Genomic DNA, 12,485 nt, shown 5'->3' on the forward strand with positions numbered 1-12,485 from the left:
TAATCTTAGTCACATTTTAGTCATATGTGTCTTTTATATAGTTTTAGTCAACGAAAAGTCATTGTATTTTTGTCAACGTTTAGTCATTACTTTGTCAAACTGCAGTTACCAACATTTGGTTTGGTAGTTATTTTCTGTGTACGATTTGAGTGTGCGCGATTTCTAAATCGCTTTATAGCATGATTTTCCGTGGCCCCGGCCTCCCGCAGTATGTTAACTGAACCAATCAGGAAGCAGCGCGCCTAAGTGGAGCGCGAGAACAGAGCAGACTGGGCATATGCCTAACTCCAAGTTCACACACTGTCTGTGATGCGTAGCCTTTTTTTTTTAACTGATCAGAACGTTCACACTGCACGCAGTAAAAAGATGAGAACAGAAAACTGTATACGCACTGCAGACGGAGTACGTGTGAACCTTGGGCAATAAATATATTGGGCAAAACATATAACACCTAAGGCACCACTACAGTTAGCTCTATGACCAATGCATGGCAAAAAAAATAAAAAATAAATAAATCCCTGAACACGGGTTTTATTTTATTTTTTTATTATTATTTTTTGCCATATTCTTTTGACATCTTTACTTAGTGATTATTTTGACTTATGTCTGTTCTAGAGACATGTTACAACTTTTTGATAAAGCTCTCATTGGTTTTCTTTTGTAAATATGTTTCAAATTTATACTGAATGCATTTATGACTGTAAAGCATGTCTGTGTGTGTCAAAATCGTGATTTTATTCACACAGACATGCTTTACAGTCAAAATTGATAAAAAAATCGTGATAGTTTTTTTTTGTCCATATCGAACAGCCCTAGTTAACATTAATGACACGGATAGGTAGGCTACTTAAATAGGAATGCTGTCCCTTTAAGACGGCATGCATGTAATACTGACACACGTTCACTTTTTCACCCACCTGTTCACCTTCACTTAATCCATAGCTGTATTTCTGTGAGATATTCTACACAATAGACATGTAGACTGCCGTGTGTGTATTTGAGTGCTGAGAACTGATCGTGCACTATATATGAGAACTGAAGAAGTGGAGCGTGGGCGAGAGAGAGCACCACCATCAGCAGGATTCCGCCTATCCCGCCGGTAAATCCCGGGGGAAAACTAGATGTCTGGTCACTTCATCCCTAACTTTTCGGGTGCTAAGGCCATTTTTCAGATCGCCAGTTCACGTTTTGGTAGTTTATCCATCCACTGCGGCTTCTATAATGAGACTAGATATGCAAATGCCCCTTATCTGATTGCAATCAAATGACAGGGATGCACATTTTAAGGACAAGACAGTAGCCTATGGGATGTATTTTAAATGTCCGGGAGTCCTCAAATAACATTATAGTCCCATCTTGTCAACGAAGACTCGGCATATATTTCGTCATAGTTTTTATCATCAGATATTAGTTTTAGTTCGTCAACATTTTGTCACAGAAACAAAATTTAGTTACCGAACATTTTTAGTCTTCATTAACGAAATGAACACTGTATACAACAGAGCGTCACTTCAAGTACTCCAGAATTAACAATGTTGGCATAGCTAATTTAAATAATACTTATTATTTCAGTCTCTGATTGATAGTCAGTGTAGCCTGGGATTTAAATGTTTGAATTACTTGATCATATTTAACCACAGTGGAATGAATATAATTGAATTGTATTTGAACTTGTTCTGTTTCAGGTGATCGTGCTTCAGCAAAGTCATCAAAGAGGATACGTCAAAGGCGGCGGGTTCTTCCAGTGACTGCTGTAGTGGGAAGCACATGTTCACAAGATCCTCAAAATGATTCCGGTTCTGTTCAGCAACTCCATAGTCAAGAGTCTCTGAAGGACACATCAGTAGATGATGGTGGTGGTGGTGTTAATGGAGGATCAGAGAAGCGCACCAAGAGAAAAAGAGGATCGACAAAACAGGAGACCCAGTCAGCTCCGAGAATCACAATCAAGTTGGTGGCTAAAAAGAGAGTGGTTAAAGTCCCTTCAGTGCAACGTAAATCTGGTAAAAAGCAAAACGAAATCAAATCTGAAGTTACAGAGAGCCAGTGTGCCCAAATTTCAAGTGCTCATGTGAAATTAAAGACAAATGTAGCAGCCAGTGAATGCAGTACTGGTGAGGCAAAGGAGGAAGTTTGCACTAGAAGGCGGGGAAGATCTGCTGACAAAAAATCTGAATCCACTCCACAAACAAATCCTGAAAAAGAGGCCTGTGAGCAAAAACTGAAGCTGAGGAAATCAACTCGAAGGTCTCAAAATCCACTGCCCAGTGAAAGCATAGAGCCAAAACCTGATGAAAAGTCAGCACAAGAAGCATCAGAGGTAAATAAGCCTGTGTTAAGGAAGCAGCGCAGAAGGTCCTCAAATGTTCTACTGGAATCTGGTGACCAGAGTTTAGCAGAGTCGCTGTTGGAGGTCTCCACAGTTGATGAATCCAGGCCATCTTCAAAGAAGAAAAAAAAGAGAAAGAAGAAGAAAAATCGCAAAGAATCTGAAAGGAAACAGGTGCCTCATTCACCAGCAGCGAAAGATCTTGGCCCTTCAGTTGATGATCCTCAAAAGCTTACTTTCGACAATGATTTTGTCGGAATTCCAGGTCTGAGACTAACCAGGATACGAAACCCAAAAGCCCGGTCTCGCAAGAAACGCTGCAAGTTTGTGTGGACTCTCACTCTGGTGAAAAGCAAAAGCAAAGATTCTCAAATACTAGAGAATCTAAGTAATACTCAAGAAAGCAAAAGCAAAGATTCCCAAGTCCAAGATGATCTCGGCAAAACACAAGAAATCAAAATTCAAGAGAGTCCGGGCAAAGTAGATGAAAGCCCCAGCCCAGAGGCAGAACTTCCTGCTAAATGTGATGAGGAAGTAGATGTTTCTACAGAAGCAGAATCCACATCCACTCCTTCCAACATTTTGGAAACTGGCTCTTCGCAGGAGTCACAAAATGTAGATAACACTGTTGGTGATGTAATTCCCGAAAGCACAGAGAGCCCCATGGCCTTTGAGAAGGTTGAGGAGATCCCAGAAAAGGAAATTGAGGAGGTTCTTGAAAGGTCAGAAATTGGAACCGAAGCACATCCAGAAGAGGTCACTCAGATGGGCCCTGAAGATCTGACCAGTAATGATACAATTCCACCACTTCAAATCAAAGTTGTCTCCTCACCAGGTAAAAAAAACAGTCTTAAGCAGTCCTTTTTGATTCAGCAAGTCACAACCTCACCTGAAACAAAAGAAACCGCAAAAATTGAAGGCCCTCAACGTTCAGAGAAGAGTGTGAATGTGTTGGAAATTACTGCTGCCACTCCCGCCCCCAAAGTAAGGAAAAGGCTATGTCAAAACACTGCTCGGAAGAAGCGTGCAAAACATAAACACTGGACAATATACAGGCGAAAATGTAAATTGAATGCATCTCAAGAAAACCCCGCTTCTGAAACTGTAACTGAAACTGAATCTCAGGAGGAGGATTCACCTGTATCACCAACAGCTGTGCCAGCAGCTGTAGAAACCAAACCAAAAAAGCATTTAAGTGAAGTTATGCATAAAAAAGGTAAAAGGTCAGTTCCACCAACTACAGAACCATTACCTGAAGCTGCAGAGCCTCAGGACATCGAACAAACTGTTGAGTCCCCTCCAACCAGCCCATTTCTTGGGTCAGAACCACAGCCGGAAATAAAACTTGAGGCACCATCAATTGAAACTGAAGAGGTTCTAGTATTAGAGCCTTCTGTAAAATATCATCCACAGGTATCTCGTCCTTCATGCAGACAAATGAAACGGGTCAGACGAAGGCGAAAATCTTTACTTGGCAGGCGGATTAAAAACCCAAAATTGCAAAAGAAAGAGTTGTTTGAGGTTAGTGAAGACTGCCCACCATTGACGGGCTCTGAAGTAGACGAGCCTAAACTCTTTGGTATATTCTCAACAAAGTACAAGAGAAAACGAATATCAAGTCTTCAGTCATTAGAAGGTAGACAGAAAAAGGCCAAGCTCTTATCAAAGCAACTGGATAACACCAACGGAGATCAGCTTTCTGATCAGACAGAAAAGGATTCTGTGATTGTGAAAACGGACCAAGATCAGGACATCCAACAAAGCAAAACGAAGTTCATGAAGACCATTAGACATTTCATAATGCCAGTTGTGAGTGCCCGATCCTCTCGGGTTATCAAAACGCCAAAGAGGTTCATGGATGATCTTGGTATGTCAGACCTTCCTCGCAAGAACTCCCAAAAGAAGCTTGGCCTACAACCAAAATCAAAAAAGTGTGGTTCTAGTGAAAAAGGTGAACCTGAATCCCTTCAGTCTAAGGATGAAGATAACAGTCTGAGTGAAGCTGATCTGGATTTGCCTTCCACTTGGGAAATAAAACCTAAATCACCTGATGACACTGAGATCTTCAGTGAGGAGAAGCAGCCTGGGAAAAGACGATCGCTACTCCGAGATCCTGGTTTCAAATGGGGAGGACTGAAGCCTGCCAGTGACGATGTGTATGCCTTCAATGAAGATCTTGACAAAGAGTTGGAGACCTTGCTATCTGCCAAAGATTTCACTGTGGACCCATTTCTTGATCCCGTCCAAAAGAAGAAAAAGTCCACCAAATTCAAAGTCCAATCATCAAAATTTAGGTTATACAAAAAGCTTAAACTCAAACAGAGTCTGGCAAGGCGTAAAAAGGCCCCAAAGGACAAAATGGTTCAAGTTGTATCATCCCCTGCTAAGACACAGAAGAAGGAGTTGGAAGAAGGGGCCAGTCTAATAAAGTCTCTCAGAGACATGAAGAAGGAAAAAGCAAAACTCAAGATTGAGGATCTCAACAGCCCTGGGGTTGTTCGCAAAGTCTCCATCTGTGTCCGAGCTCTGAGTGCCAAGTTGCTGGCACAACACCAGGCAAAAGACATCCAAGAGGATGACCTGCCAGATGAGTTCTCCATTCATACAGACATCTCACTTCCAAATAAATGCAAAGGTAGGTTAAGATTAGATTTTCCTAAACCTTTAATAACAAATTAATGCTAACTGCCTTGAAGTAAACATGAAATCAAAATGGACTTTCATAATGCATGTCCTTAAAAAGACTTCAATAGTCTTCCAAATTGTCTTTCTTAAATTGTCCTGTGAGTTAACACTAATTAAATTAGTGATATCAAACGATTAATCGCATCCAAAATAAGAGTGTACTGTGTATATTTATTAGGTGTATATATAAATACACAAACATACATGTATTTTAAAAATATGTGTGTAAATGTATATTTATATACATACATAATTTAAATTATGTATAAATATAAATATTTTATATATAAACAAAGCATATTTTTCTTAAATATATTAAAGCATATTTTGTGTATTTATATATGGATAATAAATATACACGGTGCATGCACATATTTTATGTAAACAAAAAAACTTATTTTGGCTGCGATTAATCATGATTGATCATGACTACAGTTAATCTAATGCTGATTAACGGTAATGTTTTCTTCAACTGTATTTTATTGCAAATGCTTGTTTCTTGATCCCGTCCAAAAGAAGAAAAAGTTCAACCAAATTCAAAGCTCAATCATCAAAATTTAGTTTATAGAAAAAGCTTTATTTTAAGCTTAATAAGTTAAAAACTTATTTTGGATGTGATTAATCGCGATGGACACCAGTTAATCTAACACTGATTAACGGAAATGTTTTCTTCAACTGTATTTTATTGCAAATGCCAATTCATTTTGACTTTAAGGTTTGCTAAGTGCTACTTAACTTGTTGTCAGTCTGTTGGTCTAAACACCCAACAATATATTTTTCTTTACCAGACTTTGATGAGATGCATCATGCAGAATCAGAAGGGCCGGTTTCTGAGGACATTCTGAAACATGCCGTTGACATTGAGGAGAAAACTGCCACTCAGCGCCCTCGCCTTACAGGAGCCAACAAGCGCATGTTCAACCTCCTCAAGAAAGCCAAGGTTCAGCTCATCAAAATAGACCAGCAGAAACAGTTGAAATCATCTGGGGTAAGTCCATTAAACTGAATGTGTACCTTTCCTTACAAAAGAACAGTTTTTACAGTTACAATTGGTCCATCGGTTAAAGCGAAATGAAGAAATGTATACTATTGTTGAACAAGAATGCAATAAATTGATCAAAAGTGACAGAAGACATTTAGGAAGTTACAAAAAATGTATTTCAATTAAATGCTGTTCATCAAAGAATCATGAATAAAATGTATCAGACTTTACACAAAAATATTAAGCAGCACGTCTGATTTCAACATTGATTCTAAGAAACCAAATCAGCATATTAGAACGATTTTTGAAGGATCATCTGATACTGAAATCTAAAGTAATGATGCTGAACATTTAGCTCTGAAATTACAGGAATTAATGCCATTTTTAATTAGATTAAAATAGAAAATAATTAAGTTATAATAATATTTGATATATAATACTCTAAATCAAATAAATGCAGCCTTGGTGAGCTCTTAATATTATTTTCATCTGTTCTCACATTTTCGGTAGCTCTTGCCAGAGGGAAGAATCACTGCAACAAAGAGACAGAGACGAAAACCAAAAGAGCGGCTTGAAAATGCCTGTCCCAACAAGACTGAAGCTTCTCCAGAGCAGGTACTGAGTTATTGTTTTATATATATATAAAACAAGAACATAGAATTGGACTGTAATAATTCTACTGAATAAACCTTTTTTTTCAGTAATGCTATACATGTTGATTTGACTTGGTCAGTAGGTGACTAGGTGCAGTATAATAACAGCAGAGAATTTGTTCAGTACTGTTGTTTTTATACTTCATAAATCTCTCCATAAGGAACCTGCCAGAGGAGGGCCTCGCATTAAGCATGTATGCAGAGCTGCGGCTGTGGTTTTGGGTCAGCCTCGTGCTATGGTCCCCGACGACATCCCCCGACTCAGTGCACTACCCCTGCACGAGAGATCAGATATATCCCCTTCACCTGCAGGAAAAGGTACCAGCACGTTCACTGCAAAGATGAGCAATTAACCCAAGAAGGGATCTGATAATAGACCTAGAGCTAATGAGATAATATTGTCTAATACTTTTTGTTATTATGTATCAAGCCTGTGTTTGGCCATTTTCTGTCACTTTTACAGGAGTTGAGTCTCACTCTGACCCAGAAAGCCCTGTAATACAAGAACACAGGACACCCAAGTTTCGCCGTGGTAGGGCTCACTTGTATGGGAACCGTTCCAGACGATGTGGGGAGTGTAAAGGTTGTCTGCATGAGGAGGACTGTGGCAGGTGCATAAACTGCTTGGACAAGCCCAAGTTTGGTGGTCCCAACACAAAACGGCAGTGCTGTGTGTAAGTATGCTAATTTGTTTTTGTGTTCTGGTATTTTACTGCTATGACTTCTTGAGACTCATAGTTTAGTCGTGCAGTTACTGGCTGAAGCCTCCTTTTACATATCACATTTGTCAATAAATTTGTTATTATACTAATATTTATACACTATTACAGTTCATAAAGAAAAATGTGTTACCTTTCTTAACAGCCAGTGATATTTATGAACTATTATGGTATTTATTAATATTTTGAAATGAGCTGTTTATGTTTATAAATTTGTTTTATTTAAATTTTCATATTAGTTCAAGTTTTCGTCATTTTTGTCATTTTTTTTACAATTTATTTTGTATAACTTAATTGTATTTCACTTATAGTCATTTATGTTCTTACATTTTTTTCTTAAATATTGATTTTGAAATTATTCAGTTCTCAAGGCAACATTCCTGTCATTAATGTCAATAAAATGAATGTTTATTTATATATATATATATATATATATATATATCTGTCCCTGAAAAGTTGAATTCAGTGTTGTGCAGTGGTTTTCTTGCTTGTGTCAGATTCAAGGCCCTCGTATTTTTCAAACTTAGATCGGTGCAGTCCTGTCCAAATTAAATAGGCCTTTGTTTCTTTCTTTTTTAAAAGATACAAGAGATGTGATCAGGTTGAGAAAAGGAAGGCCTTGAGGCTAAGTGGCAAGCTCCATAAAGGTAAGAACATGTTTTAGAGCGAATGCAAGCATTCAAAATGAACTGCACTATTTATCCTCTGTGCATCAGCTTAAAACATGTCTTTATTTTCAGGGCATGTGAAGAAGCGGCGCTCATCGATAAGTGCGGGTTACTCAAGTAATGAGGAATGTGAGGTTGGGGATGGTATCGGGCCAATGTTTCCACCCTCTCTGGGAGACAGTCCGTCTGTGCGGAAACAGCCACGGCGACACGTAAAACCACGTTCCTATTGCGACCTGCTGGATTACGATTCTGACTTTGACTGGATAGGAGGATCAAATTCCACGTCCCCAGGACGCAGAAGAACTCCTGGCCTTCGCAACTCAGGTTAGACCATAGTATGGAAGCTTATTTTCACCAGAGGATAAAAAGTAATTTATATCTCACAATTGATTTTTTTTTTCACACAATTTTGAGAAAAGAAGTCTGAATTAGGAGATATAAATTTGCAAGTTAGCTTGAAATTCCAAATTCAGAGAGAAAAAAATACATTTTTATTACCTTCGCAGAAAGAATTAATAAACTTTTTTCATCACGCAATTCTAATATTTTTTGAAGAATTACTAGTTTTTTTTTTTTTTTTTTTAAATTTTGAGTTTATATTTCACAGTTCACTTTTTTTTCATAATATTGATAAATAAGTTAGTTATGAGTTATGAACTTGGAATTGCTGGAAAAAAATGTCAGAATTGTGAGATAAGAAACAATAAAAAATATAAATTTTTTTAATTACTTGACATAAGAAAGCTTGTTACAGTTTTGACTCTTGTTACAGTTTTTTATTGTTTATATCACACAGTTATGATAATTTGCAATTTCTCAGAACTGCAAGATAAAAAAAATCTGAATTATGAGATTTTGTGTTTTTTTTTGCTGGAAACAAGCCCCCATACCGGAAACCTTGAACTGGTTTTATTCAGAACTGGTTCCATATATATATATACCGGAATTCAATTAACATGCATCATTGCTTACGAAGTCACATTTCTGTTTGTATTGAATGCGCCACAGATTTTGTGTCATTGGACGACTTCATCGGCGATGTTTTTGACGAGGGAGTGCGGCATCGCAGACCAAGCTTCCACAAGGTTCCACACATTAAACGGAAAATTGAGAAGGTATTAGGATTGATGATATCTGCTGACTCTCTCAAAACTGTCTTAATTTAGCCAAAATGCTATCAACGCAGCGAAAGCAGCTTCCATTTTTCCTCTGTTTGCAGAGCCCTCAGGAACAGACGCCGCCCAGCGTCCTTGCAGCCCTCGCCAATGGTTTTGCAGAGAGAGAACAGGAGCCCGCAGAGCCCACACACAAGATCCGTGTTGATTTTAAGGTAAATGACTACGTTCCTTTAAAAAACTTAACATGGAAGTCAAGTGGTTCTCTAAAGATGTTTTCATGTTGTGGGATCGACTGATATTTAATTTGTAATCTACACAGATGTGAAGCAACTGTGGTGATTTGCCACTTGATGGCAGCACCTGATTCTGTTATGGGAAGATCAGGGTTACCCAGCAGAATAGTCTTGATGCATTCAAATTATTCCTCTCTGTCTCTCTCCACAGGAGGACTGTAGTGTGCAGAGCGTGTGGGCGACAGGAGGTCTGAGCATCCTTACTTCAGTACCCCTCATGCCCCAGTATGTCTGCCTGCTGTGTGCCAGTAAAGGCCAACATGAGGTTTGTCCTTCCTGCTCTTCATTACAGCAAAATGTTTAAATAGAAATAGGAATTGGTTATAGTAATGGGGAAGTTTCACTGATATGTTGGCAACCTTTAAATATTTTTGTCATCATGCCAACCAATGTTTTGCAGATGCTGTATTGTCAGGTCTGCTGTGAGCCTTTCCATCGCTTCTGCTTGGACCCTTCAGAGCGCCCACTAGAGGAGAACAAGGAGAACTGGTGCTGTCGGCGCTGCAAGTTCTGCCGAGTTTGTGGTTGCAAGGATAAAGAATCCAAGGTAGATTTCAACTCTTAAAAACATGGAATGTGAACACTAATCTGAATAGATATACCTAAGAATAAGAAGTTCAGATTGCCTTAACCGAAGCTCTTCAGAAGTGTAGGGTAGAATTATGACATTTTGTGACTTAAACTACCTTTCAAATGTTTGTTCTTTAAAAAAAAAAAAAAAAAAAGTTTTGAATGTTTTTAAAAATATCTGTTATGGTCATAGAAGCTGTATTCAAAAATAGAGTACAAACCGTAATATTTTCAACCTCTATTACAGTTTTAAATCATTTTCTTTTAGAAAATGCTTTACAGTGTAATTTATTACTGTAATGCCAAAGCTGAATTCTCAGAAGCAGTTGAAAACAGTTGTTCTGCTTTCTGTTTTTGTGCAAACGATGGTACTTTTTGGTTTGTCAAATATAAAGTTCAAAAGAACAGAAGTTATTTGAAATCGAAATCATTTGTGAAATAATAGATGTCACCTTTGGTCAGTTTAATGCTGAATAGATGTATTTATTTATTTTGGGAAAAAATCTTATTGACTTAAAAATAATTACAAATAGCCTATTTCCCTTAAACCTACAGAGGCGACGAAAGAATATGTACAATACCTTTTAAGAGTTTAAAGGAAATAGATGTTCTAATACAACTGTGGCACCGGGGTTTTTTTTTTTTGTGCTTGATCTCTGTGCAGCCTCTGCTGGAATGTGAAAGGTGTCAGAATTATTATCATCCTGCCTGTCTGGGTCCCAACTACCCCAAACCCAGCAAACGTAAGAAGCCTTGGGTAAGTTGACCACAGTTGTACTTTCCTCAGCATGCAAGTCCAACAAAAATACTTTCAGTATGCTTTGCTGTCTCAGCTCCCACGATATTGCATTAGATTAAATAAAAGTGCAACATAACAGGAAGATCTGCTAGGATCAGGCAAAATGGCAAAAACAGGACAGTAAAGTTGCAAAATGCAAAAATTATTGTTTACATTTCAACTTCAGTTAAAGTTAACTTCAGTTAACTTTAGTTGGGATAGTTCACCCAAAAATGAATATTTTATGTTTATCTGCTTGCCCCCGGGGGATCCAAAGTGTTGGTGACTTTGTCTCTTCAGTAGAAATCAAACTGAGATATTTAATGCACAACGTTGCAGTCTGTCATTATTATAATGTAAGTGGATGGGAATCACGGCTAAAACATACAAAACAAAAAAACAAACAAAACCAAATTAAACCCTGCAGCTCATGACGATACATTGATGTGTATAGACACAAAATGATTGGTCTGTGCAAAAAAACTGAACTGTATTTATATCCTTTACCTCTGATTCACACAATGTCCGAACTTTCCTGAGCGAGTTCTCAGCAGCAGGAGCGTGACACGTCGTCGTCTTCTTCTTTTTGCTTTATGGAAGATCGCAGACTTATAAGTGCATTACCGCCACCTATCTCTAAAAATGGACTATTGACACTCTATTTACAATGTCAATTAGGAGTGTCTTCGTTTTCAAAGTCTCCTACATCTTGGATGCCCTGGGGTAAGTGGATAAACATCAAAATTTCATTTTTGGGTGAACTAAAAACTTTTTTTTTTCTTTTTTTTTTGTAGGTTTGTATGACATGCATCCGGTGCAAGAGTTGTGGCGTGACCCCAGGAAAGAGCTGGGACACCGAGTGGAATCATGACAAGGGTCTGTGTCCTGACTGCACTAGGTTGTTTGATCAAGGTGAGACTTGTAGGGTCTTACAATCTGACAGTCAGATTTTTATATAGGCCTATAATAAATTATGCGGGTGTTTAAGCATTCTTCACGGATGTTAGATAAAAAGGATGTTACGTAAAAGAGTATTTTCGTCACCGATCCAGTCAGATGAGCTCAAACTTAGGACCTTCAGTGGAAACCCAAATAATAATGTGCTGTGCTCTTTAGAAACACCAGGGACTTTTTGTTTTATTTTTTGAGTTCGCATAATACAGTGCCCTTTGTTGTCAGTTGCCTACGCTCTACAGCGGTTTCTTCAGGTTTCTTCAGTTTCTTCAGGACTCTCGCAGGGGTATAGATTCCTGTTGTTAAGGAATGATTCATGTGTGTAGTGCTAGTACAAAATGTTATAATTTGACTGGGTTTTATATTGAGAATGTATATTTTTATGCTCTCTCTATCTCTCTCTATATATATGCAAAAACACTACCGTTCAAAAGTTTGGGATTAAATTTTTTTTTAATGTTACTTAGGCTATTGAAAGCTGCATTTATTTGATAAAAATACAGGATATTATTATGAAGTAAAATCACATTTTTCTATTTTAATATACAAAATCTGATTTATTCCTGTGATCAAAGCTGAATTTTCCGCATCATTACTCCAGTCTTCAGTGTCACATAATCCTTCAGAAATCATTCTAATATGATGATTTATTATCGGTTCTGGAAACTGTTGTGCTGCTTAATATTTTTGTAGAACCTATTTTCAGGATTCTTTGATGAAAGAAGAGCATTTG

At 37.8% G+C, this 12,485-nt stretch overlaps 1 protein-coding gene across 1 annotated transcript in view; it reads left to right on the top strand.

Moving 5' to 3' along the window:
• The window catches only part of LOC132123476 (histone-lysine N-methyltransferase 2B-like), a 41,257-nt gene that overhangs the window by 3,427 nt on the left and 25,345 nt on the right, over positions 1-12,485 (top strand). Inside the window, exons 3-15 of the mRNA XM_059534104.1 lie at positions 1,686-4,964; positions 5,803-6,002; positions 6,507-6,611; positions 6,811-6,967; positions 7,113-7,323; positions 7,951-8,015; positions 8,109-8,363; positions 9,048-9,154; positions 9,259-9,369; positions 9,602-9,715; positions 9,851-9,997; positions 10,685-10,777; positions 11,593-11,710. Of these exons, the coding sequence (XP_059390087.1) occupies positions 1,686-4,964; positions 5,803-6,002; positions 6,507-6,611; positions 6,811-6,967; positions 7,113-7,323; positions 7,951-8,015; positions 8,109-8,363; positions 9,048-9,154; positions 9,259-9,369; positions 9,602-9,715; positions 9,851-9,997; positions 10,685-10,777; positions 11,593-11,710 (4,962 nt within the window). The remainder of the gene's footprint in view (positions 1-1,685; positions 4,965-5,802; positions 6,003-6,506; positions 6,612-6,810; positions 6,968-7,112; positions 7,324-7,950; positions 8,016-8,108; positions 8,364-9,047; positions 9,155-9,258; positions 9,370-9,601; positions 9,716-9,850; positions 9,998-10,684; positions 10,778-11,592; positions 11,711-12,485) is intronic.

This window comes from Carassius carassius, chromosome 41 (assembly GCF_963082965.1).
Source record: "Carassius carassius chromosome 41, fCarCar2.1, whole genome shotgun sequence".
In the NCBI taxonomy this organism is placed as follows: domain Eukaryota; kingdom Metazoa; phylum Chordata; class Actinopteri; order Cypriniformes; family Cyprinidae; genus Carassius; species Carassius carassius.